Raw genomic sequence first — 14,202 nt, 5'->3', positions numbered from 1 at the left:
TCCAAATTGCCACTAGGTGTGAATGTGCGAGTGAATGTGAGTGTGAATGGTTGTCTGTCCCTGTGTGTTGGCCCTGCGACAGACTGGCGACCTGTCCAGGGTGTACCCTGCCTCTCGCCCTATGACAGCTGGGATAGGCTCCAGCGCCCCCCGCAACCCTGAAAAGGATAAGCGGAAGCGAATGGATGGATGGATGGATTATCTGAAACAGGGTGTTCTTGTGAATGAGCCAGTGTATTTCAAGAGGAGTACCTGCATAGATAAAGGTTCTCCGAACTCTGTAACTCTGCTTCTTGCACCAACCGCCCTCACAGAGCCTGTTGGTGTGTTCTGGGTCACTAACCAATTGAAAAACTAATAATAGTCTCTTTAAGTCAGAAAGGAGACGGTGCATCACAGATTTAGGAATAACATTGTTGCACATCCTCCTCCATCCTTCTCCACACATGACTTTTCAGCTTTTGGAACCGAAAAAGTCAAGTTTAGACTTGTCAGGCTAAAGAACAGATTCTTGGTGGTGGGAAATGCCCCGAATGAGAAAGGATGGCGGCTGTGTTTGGCTCTGCCTCTGCTGGTATTGCTGTCTCTTTTGAGTTGCCCTCCTCCCTTTGTTTTATTGATTCAGAGGCGGCTTTTAAAAAACAGCTAAAGACCTCCTATTTAAACAGCCATTAAAGTAATTCTGTGTCTGACCTTGCGTTGTTCATGTTTTGTTGCATTTGTTTTTTTCTCTTGGTATCAGGCGCTTTGTGACCTTGTCTGTGAAAGCTGCTTTATAGATAATCTTTACCTGCCTACTTTTGTATTTCGTGCCACAAGCGTTTCACTTCTTCTCACTGGGAGCATTTTCTTTGCAGCAATTCCCAAGTGTTGACGATGAGAGGGAAGCACTGATTTGGAATGAACAGTTGATAACTCTAATGTATTCATCCCCTGCAGTAGAGGCAACTCTTGGTCTCTTCTTCCTTGAAAGAGTTTTATGGTTTTTACGACTGCTCTTGAAGAAACTTTCAAAGTTCAAAGGACTGACTCATCTCCAAGTCCTGAAGTAATGATGTTTCTCTACATTTATCCAAGCGATCTTTTGTATAAATGACTGCAGTAGTCAAGTAGAGGTCTTTGCTGTGTTTCCACTACCTCGACACAACAGATGATTGCTCCAACAAGTGAAAAGGATTCCAGGTTTCGAACTTTTTGATGTATAGAGAATAACTACTCATTCTACTAATTTCACTTTATTTTTTCCTATGTTCAAACTTTTGATTATAATGAAATATTTTCACCATTCAGAGAAGAAAAGGTCAGTCCACTAACATAGTTAAGTTATTAGCAACAATTCTGGTAACTGGTTAATACTTTTAACTCATAATTTTCCAAATAAAAGTAGAAGAAGACAATAATCGCTGGGTTACGCTCGTCAAATATGAAAGTTTGCTGCTGTTCTTTGCCTTATATGACTTTATTAATGGTGCTCATTTTCTCTCAGGTTCTGTCCTCGGGTCCCTAATGGCTGTGTGTGCATGTGTGCATGCATGTGTGTTCAGAAATGTCAACCAGGAGGCTGTATGAAAATCATATCCGGCTGTAATTATGAAAAATGGCAGCGTGCTCATCCTGAAGTGAGGCATCATTAGCTCGTTCAGTGAGAGACTGAGATTACCGAAAAGCACCACTGAACGACACAGGAAATCATTCCTGCCTGTGGCCATCTCCCTGTACAACGCATCCACTTAACACACTGTTTGCTGCTACAGCTACACATGTTTCTTTTCCAAATATTTATTTATAAGTGACTTATGTATGTATATATGTATGTATGTATATGTATATATTGTACTATTCTTAGTTAGTGTATTGTCTGTCTTGTCTTAATGTTGGTTTAAAATGGAGCACTGTAACAAAAAATAATTTCCCCCAGGGATCAATAAAGTATTCTGATTCTGATTCTGATTCATTACAGGCTCGAATCTGTGAGACAGAGCGAGATGAGAGACTAAGCAGAAAAGGGACAGACAGGAGGGGGTTGGGGCGGAGGGGGCGGGGGGACCGAGGTAAATGTGCATCCATTATGTGAAGAGCATGGTGTATTAGTCGCTGCGGCTTAGGTGCCGGTCATTATGTTTCCATCCACTCAGAAAATATAGGGCATTAGACGTTGCAATACTCACAATACAAACTGGTGCAGAAAACAAAGAAACTGAATGAAAACATGTTACATTACTCGATGTGTTGATGTCGGGTCTGCTAACAGTGATGACAGGCGTGTGGGTTGGATAATGAAGGGCCGGTACCGTTGCCATTTAAGCCTGTCTTAAAAACAGCCGTGTGCCTGTGTGATCTTTAAAAATAGGTCTTATTAGCTGTAATCGTTCATCCTGTTCATGTTGGCCTTTAAGAGGTCACCTTTTAAAAGTGTTGGGAGACAAGATCTACTATCCTCCATCTTTTTGAGGACAAAATAAAACAGAATTTCAGTTTTTTGGGAAAAAATATAAAGCCTCATATTATCTCCAGCTTTTCAGATTAGTCAGTCAAATGGACATCTCCCAAAGTTGCAGCCATTCTGCTCTAAAATTCCCTCTTTGTGTTAAAGATCCTCCACAGCAGCTCAGCAGGGACGTGCTATCCGTGGAAAAACAAAGAGGGCCTTTTTTTTTGTTATGTACAAGCGATGTTCTAAAAGTTTTCATAATGTTGAAATTTGCTTTGGGGATCTGTTGGGCGCAAAAGGCAGGCAGGTAGGTGGTTTATTCAGCCGAAGCAGCACAAAGCTTCTTTTTTTTTCTGGGGTTTTTTTTCTGAAGGTTGAAGATGTGTCTCAGATTTTCAGCTGAGATTTATGTCTGCTTCCTTAAACCAAAGCAAACCACATACTCAGAGCAAATGTGCAGAAATGACATGGCAGTGCTTAAAATTTTAATTGAGCATTTTATATAATCACTCCTTCAGCTTCTTTATAATGTAAGAAAATATCATTTAGTTAAAGTTAAAACAGGACATGCTGATCTGAGTGCAGTGTCATTTTTGCAGGCTGACCTGGAAAAATGTGCCTTTATTAATGGACGTGCCACATGCTGCCACAGACACTCTTATTAAGCACAGCACAGGATGGTTATGACTAAGGATTTTACTGCATTGTACTACAATCACTCAGAGCAAATATGTAACTTTGCTCGATATTATTTGATTTATAAAACTTTAACGTCAGATGAACTTTTCATTATGAATACATTTCTTAGAGGCAAAGAAACAGATTTTGCAGTTTCACTAGAAGCAAATAAAAGTATACAGTGATATTATACATATTATACAGTAAACTACAATACAATAACCCTCCACTATAATTTTGCCTTACAGTTTATGGTTAGTTGTTGAAGTACTGAAAATATGATAGCCTGTTATTTTGTTACTCCCCATTCTTAAGCAAAACAAAGCTATAAGCCATACTAATCATATAGTATGAAGCTAAAGGCTGTAGCTAAATTTGGAGCTGAGAACCAGACTGTTTAATCCTCTCCTTACAGATGGACAGGCAGATGCATCAGTTAACATGTTAAATGTTTGTTCATAAGACGACAATGTTTAAAAGAAGACTGAAAAATTATGGCTTGTTTGAGGGGTTTTCAAATAGACAGCCTCTTCGCTCTATAAAAAACATGGTAGCACAGCTTAGGTTAAATAATACCTGAAACTACACCCTAAAAAATTATTCAGGGGCTTAGTAAATATCATTATAATTCTAAGTTAGATGACCTTGATTAAATCTTTGAAAATCACAAAAGTGTTATCTTGAGTTGAAAATACTGAAAAGAATGCTTAAATTTTCAACACCAGTTTTTGAGTTGAACTGAGCTCTTTTGTTCAAGTTTATTTAAAAGAAAAAATTCTGTATTTGAAACACAGGGTGTATTATTTAAATCTACTCAATATATCTCATAGAAAGTACTCATAATAACTGAGACACTGGTATTCATACTTATCATTGTCTTTAACTTTAATTATTAATGGTTCAAAAATCAATATAATTTTGTCCCCCAATACTAACTTAAAACTTTGAGTAAGACTAATGACCTTTGGCATGTACCGCACGCGAGGAGCATGGCCTCATGGGAGATTTTCTGCACGTTGAACGAGACAGACACACATCCACTGCAGACTTGGTAACGTTTTCAGGTAAGTGACCAATTCTTACATTAGCTGTCTTTATCCACACCGTTCTTTTATAACATGTTCTGAAGAAAGCGTTTGTCATGGTGGCTCACTTTTCGCAGCGTGTTTGTGCACGTTAATTTAAGTTTTCAACCCGTCTTCCAGTCAAGGCGGCGGGAAACCGCACCCTTTTATCCTTTTACGTTCTGAGTCGCTATCTGCGTTCCGGGTAATTTGACCGGAATGTCCCGGTACCAGCGACCTGACCGTTTAATCGGGGGCATTTTAGGAACCACGTGAAAGCAGGTGTGCTCAGACATTTCTAGAAAATGGCCCTGTTGAGTCGCGGTGCGGGAGCTGCGGTAGTCACGCGGCCTGACTCACTCTGTCAGGTTGTTCAGGAGGAGATGAACAGACGTCATCAATGGCTTTGGTAACTAAGAAGACCTGCCCGCGGAACAGTTCATAGCAGCAACCATGCTGCTTAGCTTTCTTGTTCTATGTGGGGTCTTTCAGAGCATATAAGACGCTGCTTTCAGCTTTGTCCCGAACAGGGCCAGTTTTTGAGAGAACGCTGACAGGACCGCCCGGGTCAGCAGATTACCTCATCCAGGGCCGGTCCAAAGTACTATGGGGCCTTAAGTAAATTTAGACTCGGGGCCCTACTTCCTTTCAGATCCCAGAAAATAATGAAAAAAAAAAGCTTTGGTCCTTTTGGTCAAGCCAAAAGTACCATCATTTCCAGTATAGTTAGTATATAGTTAGTATAGTATAGTTCCAGAAACACTCAGTTTATTTAAATCCAGGTTGAAGACTCACCTATTCTCTGCTGCATTTGAATAAAGCACCAAATCCACACTTTTAAGCTTAAATTTCAAAACTTACATTTAACTACTGATTTTATCTACTGTTGTGATTTTATGTTTTGATTTTATATACTGTTTTATTTGTTAGTTTGTTTGTTTGCTTGCTTTAATCAATTTTAAATCATGCTTTTTATTTGTTTTTGTTTCTCTGTAAAGCACTTTGAATCACCTTGTTGTTGAATTGTGCTATACAAATAAATTTGCCTTGCCTTGCCTAGTTACTCCCAATTTACATAAATAAATGTTTATTTCAATCCAAGCTAAACTTTCTTATAAGAGATTGGTGTTATGGCAGATTACTCAGTGACATGTTTTGTAATGATAAAGTTTTGATTTGTATTTTTTCAGCACCATCTTCACCACCAGGAAAAAAATCTGCATCAACTACAAAGTAAAGCAGGTAATTTTACTCAGAGGACTTGATGTGTTAAATTTTGGAAGGATATGATATTGTTTTATACAAGCTGAGTAGTGGATGGTGATACCACCTAAATATTTATACTGGTTTTGTGGTGGGTTATTTTAGTCATACAAATGCCAAATCTAAATTTTGAGAATTTTTCAGTTCGGTAAATATATTGATGAGTTCATGGCCTGTCATCCAGTGTCACCATGAGTATAGGCGCAGCCCTTTAAGTGGGTATTCCCCTTGTGCGCACAGCACTGAAGTATTTTAGTCCACGCCCACCTGCTGTGTGGGCCTCACCCTGGTCTAGTATAAGTTACGGTGAGACCAGGAAATCGGCTCTACCGTTTTTCTTCAGCCAGCCAGAAGATGTCCAGCGAGACCATCCGTCTGTGTCCATCCTGCCAGACCGGCTACATCATGTCGTATGACCGACATGCCGTCTGCGTGGGCTGCCTCGGTCCTCACCATGCGGACCTTGCCCTCACACCTTAATCCTATTGCTGCTCCTGTTAGCTCCTCCCGCCAGAGGAAAAGCAGCGGAGGTCAGCCTTTTTCAAGGCTGATGCTGAGGAGGCGTTCCCACTAAGAGAGGCACTCGCTGGAAGAAGCCATTGAGTTCTTCGATGGTGGGCCGGAATTGGATGATTCCACCCACCGTGAGGAAAACGGCAGTGGTGGCAGCTCCACTGCCTCCCAGCTGGGCAGCCTGGTGACAGAAGGGTGGATGAGCCGACGCTCATCCACCCCTGGCCTTCACATGTCGGCAAGGACGCCGCTCCCAGTTGTTGGTGCGCTGCTCCTGGATCTGCCTGGCATCATCCAGGAGGCAGCTGGTGAGAAGGAACTTCCCGTCCCTCAGCCTGCTCCACCCCCATCTGATGATCGTGGCTCAAGAGTTGGGAGTTCGCCTTGTAATCGGAAGGTTGCCGGTTCGAGCCCCGGCTCGTGGCTCAAGAGTTGGGAGTTCGCCTTGTAATCGGAAGGTTGCCGGTTCGAGCCCCGGCTTGGACAGTCTCGGTCGTTGTGTCCTTGGGCAAGACACTTCACCCGTTGCCTACTGGTGGTGGTCAGAGGGCCCGGTGGCGCCAGTGTCCGGCAGCCTCGCCTCTGTCAGTGCGCCCCAGGGTGGCTGTGGCTACAATGTAGCTGCCATCACCAGTGTGTGAATGTGTGTGTGAATGGGTGGATGACTGGATATGTAAAGCACTTTGGGGTCCTTAGGGACTAGTAAAGCGCTATATAAATACAGGCCATGATCTGGCGGGAAGGTATGGCTCCACTCACTCTCGTTGCCCAGATCCCATCTGGCCTCAGTTCCCAGGGATGATGACCAACCTCTCTGAGGCAGCAGCAGAGCCAGCGAAGATTAGAGCGCCGGTCTCTACCTAGGGCTTCACAGAGGGCTTCACAGACCGGAGTTTTCCGCCTGTTCCCCCTCTGGAGCCGAGCCTCGCTTCAGTTTTCGGCACCAAAATGACCAAGGTCGTTGGACAGCGACCGGCCCATCCCGCCAAACTTGACCAGCTGATAGCAAGGTTCACTGATCGCGCACATCAATGCACTGTTCAGTCAGCTGCATTGCGTAACAACACTGATTTGCTAGCGTTTGTAATCTCCAGGAAGGTGGAGGAAGCAGAGCTGCCAGAGGAGCTGAAAGGCTTTCTCTGTAAAGCCGCTGACACGATTCTGAATATGTGCGCCACTTCAGCGGTGTGTTCCTCTCGCATCGCTGCCTGGCAGACGATGGTTCAGAGGGCAACCTGGCTCCGCCTCTTCCCTCTAAGATTATACAATCTCACAGGGAAATAGTGCAAGCAATTCATAACATAAAATTTAGAAGCTTAGTGGAAGATAATACTTTATGTTAAGGGTTTAGTCTGCATACTGAACAACTCCACTTATATGGATTTATGTCTGGATGTGTAAATTTATCTTTTGCATGTTAGAAAATAAGGTCCAGGTTGCAAAAAATGGTAGATTTTTATTTTTTTATTTATTTTTTTTGATTGAATCAGAATTTTGGCCTTCAGATTTTTTGTCCTCTCCCATCCAGGTCAGTGCAGCGTTTCATAGGATCACGACCCTGAACCTTGAACCAAAGTTCATGTCATTGTTGGACTTGTATTCATCCAAACTCCTGTCCTTGTTTCAAGCCAAGAAAGGTGCTGCTGGACAACGCCACAGGGCACAGTTAAACCTTCTGCTTCAGGTAAGGAAGATTGCATTTTCTAACCACAAAAACGTTCCAACACAGCATTGAAGAGGCCCTTCCACTAAAAACGGCTTTTCTTAGGTTTCTGTTCAATATTTTAGCTCCACAGGTGTTCTTACCTTGATGGTGGGTGTGAAAACAGGTCAACAACAGAAAAAAAATAGTTATGTTTAAGCTAGAAATGGTAAGTCATGTTTTAAATGTGCAAATTTTGCCTCAGTTGAGACTTCCTGTTTTACAGAGTGGAAATTCCATCGAGAAAAAACGAGAAGTCATCCAAGTGCCTTAATCAAAACCTTTGAGGTTGGTGCAATAAATCTGTTTTAGGAATATTAGTACCGTATTTCCCGGATTACAAAGCGCACCTGAATATTAGCCGCACAAGCTAAAATCAGGGGAAAATCCTGGTTTGTACATACATTAGCCGCACCTGACCAAAAGCCGCAGGTGTTTCAATGTTGACTTATCATATGTAAGAGAATATGCACAAAGGGAATTGTCAGGAAAGAGATGGCTGTTTGGAGACACACCCCTTTTATTAATATCTTGAAAAACAAGTTATGGGTACATATTTGCATAACTTTTTAGGTATATGTACAAGTAGCGGTAATTACAAGTAGGACACATGTACTGTGCTTCATAAATGAGTAACAAATGTAGTACATAACAATAACCTGCAGCACACCAGAAAAATAGATTCAGACTACCTTTTAGGCTCAGGTGCAGTGACACGGCTTTAACAAGAAGAAAAGTCAGTCATTCACCATCTTTCTCTTCTTCCTGCGCACTGAAACCACCAAAGTCCTCTCCTCCAGTGTCGGAAACGAACAGGCTCAGGATGGCTTCGTCATCCACTCTCCGCTTCTCTCCTTCGTTGTCACTTTCAAAACCAAAGAAATCCTCATTGTCAGTGTCAGAGTCGAACACCCTCAGAAGGGCCGTGGCGGTGTCCTCCTCTCCATCATGCAACAGTCCAGCCCTTCAAATCCGTTGGTGATCGTGGATGTTTTCACACTTTTCCACGCTGTCAGAATCCACCGGTGGAATTGAGCATAACTTGCTTTTCGCAAGTTTATCACCGCTCGTCATCCACGCCTCCCGCTGAACGCGTAGCGCTACTTTGAAGTTTGTTTTTCGCGCTACTTGTACGGCACTGTGTTGCCTGGCAGATGGACATGTGACCAACATACCACTCTTGAACCCCGATACTGTGTGTCTGATCACATGCCCTTCCGCCAGGCAACAGCGGAACAAACAAAACAAATCTTACGATATGACAAAAATCATGGACAATCCATAGAAAAGCCGCACCTGACTAAAAGCCGCAGGGTTCAAAGCTTGTGCAAAAGTAGCGGCTTATAGCCCGACAATTACGGTAGTTTATTTTAGCTTGTGAGATCATAGAAAAGTTTTAAGATACTGTTCTAAAGAAAAAAAAAACACTTCAAAGCATACAAAAGAATAGCATTTGCATTTGCTATTGCTATAAGATTTTGGAGCACAGTGTCTACATATTATGAGTACCGGTGATGTCATACAAATCAAACTTTTTGTTTCAATGTTTGGAAATATGTGAGCTTAAAACAGTTGTTTCTCTTTTTAAAGGACGGTGCTGATTCTGTCTTTGTTGAAGAGGCTTTGGCTGAGGAGGTGATGAAGATTTACCTGCTGCAGAATCAAGACAGGTCAGGCGAACCTACTGATGTGGGTATTGTTATTGAAGGCGTTACTGTTCTGGGCAAACTTGGGAATCTGAGCAAAGCCTGTTGCTATCTTTTGGGACTGTGCTATGCTCTGGATCTGAAATACCCCAAGAATTTCAAATGCACATTTGAAGCATTTCGAAAAGTGTTCATGGAGCTGGATCCAGGAAACCTTTCTGTCAAGGTTCAAAGACTGAAAAATGACCTCTGTTCATTGTAGACAAAATTTCACAGGGCTGTTCTTAAAGTGTTAGACTTGTTAAGTGACATGTAATGCTCATCAAAAGGTTCAGTTGCGACATTACATTGTTTTGACATTCCTGTTCATAAATAATGTTTGTACCATAAACTGTGTTTTTGTATTAACTTTCCAGATTCACATTAAGGTGTAAATGGGAGAGTATCATTATGGATGTTTTTTGGTCACTCTTTAGTTATAATCTTCCCAATTTTTTGGAATCAAAATAAGATGTTCAAAAACTATGTCACAGTGCAAATGGTTTTTTTTTTTCAGGATTTATATCTTTTTGGGATCTTAATTTTATTTTTGTCATTTGACCTTTTCTGAAAAGGTAAAGCACTGCGTTCACTTGAGCCACTTTTATTCTTTGTATGGCAGGTACATTTTTCTTGTTGTTAGCATCAATATGCCAGTTTTACAGAGTTTTATCAAGCATGCCAATTTGGATGCAATTTTATTATATAAGGCTGTTGTGACTGAAATTTTATCCAAGTTTTATCCACTGAATGTAGAACAGATTTCAGCTCACTGTGTTCAGAGAAGGAATCTGCTAAATGTGTGATTCACAAAAAAGCTGTTTAAAATAAATCATTGTGAACAATGTTGAATTGACGTGGTTCTTTTTTCCTGTGTGTGTGTGTGTGTGTGTGTGTGTGTGTGTGTGTGTGTGTGTGTGTGTGTGTGTGTGTGTGTGTGTGTGTAAATAAAATAAACACTTAATTGTAATTAACGTTTTTGCTTAAATTAACTTAAAAATATTAAGTAAATTGCACCATTATTTAAAAACAAATAATTGTAATGGTGTAGGTTAAATGTGCCAAGCATTTCAGCATTTCCTAATTAATATTTTATGTAGTTTGAACTTTTGGTTACTGTTGTTTTAACTTAGATTTTCAATTGTATTTACTCAATTTTGTATGTTACTGTAACATCTTTAATTGTTCATAACAACTTATTCCATTTTAGTTGGATTTACTCAATTAATAAGGTGTATTTAAGAGATGTGATTGTTTTTGCATTTACTCATTATTTTTGAGTGTAAAAGTGTTGCACCAAAATATTTAAGTAATTATCAGTTTTAGTTCTTAGAGTGTACACGACTTCTGGAACAATGTCCTTTAGAGCTGTTTGTATGTTTCTATTAGAACTATTATTTTTAGATTTTCTAACTTTGTAATGTATTTTATTGTTCAATGTAGTTAGTGTTCTTACAGTGTTTGTATGTGTTTTCACAGAGATTAAAGTACACTCTAAAAAATGATTCATGGGGTTAGTAAGTAAAGCTTAAAATTAATAGCTTTTTCTGCATAAAAAATTAAGTTTGTTGCATGTACACATTGTAATCAGTTGATAATTTAATGAGTTGGTCGAAATGAAAATAAAGAAAACAGTCTTAGCTCAGTAATATATCGATTTTGAACAGACATTTCTGTGTTAACTTAACATGAAAGTGTATTCAGTTAATACAACTTAAAAATCTCGTAAGCGTCCTTTAAAAGCTGAGTACAAGGCTGACTTGCCCGGACATGTTGTGCTCTCAGACCACTGATCGAAAGAAACGGAGGCAAAGAGAGAAAGCAGAGAAGCGGCATTTTGTACGGAACATTATCAAACGTTAAAGCTTTGTGGTGAGTACAATTTTTTGCCTTGTTTTATTCACAGCAGCTAATAACTCTAACTTTAACTCTATCAACACGCACTGCAAGAAATCCTTTTTACACAACACTAAACTCTTCCTCGGCGAGTGGTGGTGATAAGCTAGTAACGTTACACTTCTGGCTAACTTGTGAAGTAATTCGACCGTAACATTAGTCTTTGTTAAGTTTTGTTTTACGGTGGCAGCCAAATGGTGTTAATTGACACTGAGCTTCTGTAGCAGTAGTTTTAACTCTGCAAAGACAGGGTAATACATGTTTACATGTTTTTCTTCTTTCTACTTTGAAATCGTTGCAGCGTTGATGAAGGTTTGACCAGCAAAAGGCTGGGCCATTTTACATTCATGACTAAACAAATGTAGGTTACTGAGTATACATTCGGTTTAACATCGATGCATTTTGATGTTTAAGTCCTAGAGTTATTTTTATGTGAGATTGAAGTTTGTTAATTGAGCCCTAGCTGAAGAACAGCCTGTGTCAAAGTTCAGTCAAAAAACGCGGGCGAGGAAGCGAACGCCATGTTGTAGAAACGCCACAGGAAAGATCTTAAGTAACATTCATAAACTAGTTGTTTTAATGACATTACATTGAGTGTGCATTAGCACATAAAATATAATTTTGCTCTTTTGGGTGTTAACTGCAGATACATAAGCGCAGTTGTATCACTTAAGAAAAAATATCTTTGATTTGGAAACATAACATAACATTCTCCATTCGCAGGCAGGAAGTTGTCAATCAAGCACCAAAAATCAATGACCTGAAAGAAAGATGGCCTGCTCTTTTTGATGCAGTTCAGGTAAATATTTTTCCATAAGATAATTTGCAGTATGTATTCTTTTAAAGTAAATTGTATACATTAACATGTTGTGCCTATTTGTGCCTTTTTTTTATACAGATAAACCAAGAATTCAGAAGGATCACCACTGTTAACCTGGAGACAACATTCATGGCAAAGCTGGACCAGTACTCTCAGAAAATAATGTCCTTGCTGTCCTCAAGAGGAGGGGCTGCAAAAATGCGCATTCGGCGCATCCAGAACATGCTGCTAGAGGTATGAATGAATGAAATGTAGTTTATTTCAAATAGGATAATCCACTTTTTTTTCCAATAGGTGATATTGAGTCTTAAAAGGTAGCTGTTTACAACTCAACTATGTCAAATTATTGTTTAGAGCTTGAGGCACAAATATCAATTAAAACTATAAATACTTAATAATAAACAAATTATAGGTGATGTGGATCATGATTGGCAGAGTAATTTGCAAGATTTTGCAGTTTTTCTATTTGTTACCTGGATTTTTCAAGTTCATGAATTGATCATTTCAGAGAAATGGCTCTTTGAAATGATCAATTCATTATTTTGATTATCACTGGAAATCTATAATTGGTACAGTTCAGGCCATATAAAGTCAATCCTTTTTTTTTTTTTTTTGGATGTAATTATCAAAAACCCATCCTCCTCGAAGAGCAGTTCGACATTCTTTTTCTTATTCACAGGACGATTCTGTGGAGAGAAGGCGAGAGGTCGCTATCCGTGGCTTAGTGGTGTATCTCAGGGAAAAGGAGGAGGATCTCTTCAAAGAGCAGGTAAATCAGACATGACTATACTTTGTATTAGAGGTACGATCTAATCTATTATTAATTGATTTCTAAATTAATCGGCAACTATTTTGATAATTGATTGATCGGTTTAAGTAATTATTTTAGAAAAAGAAGTCCAAATTCTCTGGTTTCAGCTTCATAAATGTGAATCGTTTCTGGTTTCTTTACTCCTCTATGACAGCAAACTGAATATGTTTGACATTTGAGGTCATCATATTGGGCTCTGAGAAACATTGACATTTTTCACCATTTTCTGACATTTTCTGGACCAAACAACTAATCAGATAATCGTCAAAGGAGCTTGCAAAGAGAACCTTCACAGACATAATCAGATAATCGAGAAAATTGTTAGTTGCAGCCCTATTTTGTGTTACTCTCATGTATAAGTATGATTACTTAAAACATTTATATTGATTCTGATCTACCAGGATGGTGGCGGGGATATTACCAATGAAGTGATGAAGATTGTAACCAGAGGTGCCACAACGTCTGATCCAGCCAGCGCAAGGATCATACTTGAAGGAACAGAAGTCCTAGCAGACCTGGATGTACCCAGAGCCTGTGCCTTGCTAATGGGGCTGATATATGCACTCAACCTCAGCTACCCAAAAGAACTGAAAAACACTTTTGAAAAACACTTTTGAAGTGTTTCAAAAGATATTCCTCGAGCTGGATGATCTGAAAGCCAGTCCTAAGGTAATGTCACTAAAAAGTAAACTGTTGTACTAAAAAATGTGAAGAGTGAGGCTATCCTCAAATTAAACGGGAAATGTTCCACTGTTGTTTGCAATGTGTTGTGTTACATACTTTACAGTAGGCAGTAGGTGTAAAGTTGAGCGTTGAGCATTAAGTACACCTAGTTAAAAATAATGCACTTTAAAAGGATAGCTCGGGTCTTTTGAAGTGAGGCTGTATATGAGGTACATATGTATTGTGAGTGTATTACACACAGTAGATGGCAGTCAGTAAGCTCCACCTACGGAGAAGCAGACGGGGCCACCGGCACGCAAGATGAGCCTCCATCCTAATAAAACTGATGTCAGTTTAAATGTACATTATATCAAGAATATGTTTACTGCTTTATTTTGCTATCAGACAGCCTTTTCTGTGAGGAAAGAGAAGTTCTACTGCTTGTTGTTTCAATCGCTCTGGCCCACCAGCGTCCATGGACAAAAACAGCAATTTTACCTGACAGCACACAGGAGTTGCTGGTCTCCTGCTGCCTTGATCAGTAAGTGTAATTGTGTTATTTGGTGACTTTGGTGTTAGTTCGGGTTAGTTCAGATTTACCAAAGTCACACAAACAAACTGAGCCTATCGTGTGTGTTGGTGGCAGGAATGTGCTGACTGCTGTCTACTGTGTGTA

General features: G+C 40.0%; 1 protein-coding gene across 1 annotated transcript; it reads left to right on the top strand.

The window, feature by feature from the left end:
• Positions 1-11,095: 11,095 nt before the first annotated feature.
• Positions 11,096-13,480, top strand: LOC146630371 (uncharacterized; the record flags this gene model as incomplete). The annotated part of the gene is made up of 5 exons (XM_085356569.1): positions 11,096-11,208; positions 11,956-12,031; positions 12,131-12,286; positions 12,732-12,821; positions 13,265-13,480. Coding segments are annotated over 5 exons (651 nt in total), but the record flags the coding sequence as incomplete, so codon positions are not given.
• Positions 13,481-14,202: the final 722 nt, after the last annotated feature.

The sequence above is a fragment of the Diplotaxodon limnothrissa genome, linkage group LG6 (genome assembly GCF_057381915.1).
Source record: "Diplotaxodon limnothrissa isolate DT_005_m linkage group LG6, D_limnothrissa_male_GT1.1, whole genome shotgun sequence".
Classification (NCBI taxonomy): Eukaryota; Metazoa; Chordata; class Actinopteri; order Cichliformes; family Cichlidae; genus Diplotaxodon; species Diplotaxodon limnothrissa.
The sequence above is the reverse complement of the archived record's forward strand: the minus strand, read 5'-3'. Positions and strand labels throughout refer to the sequence as shown.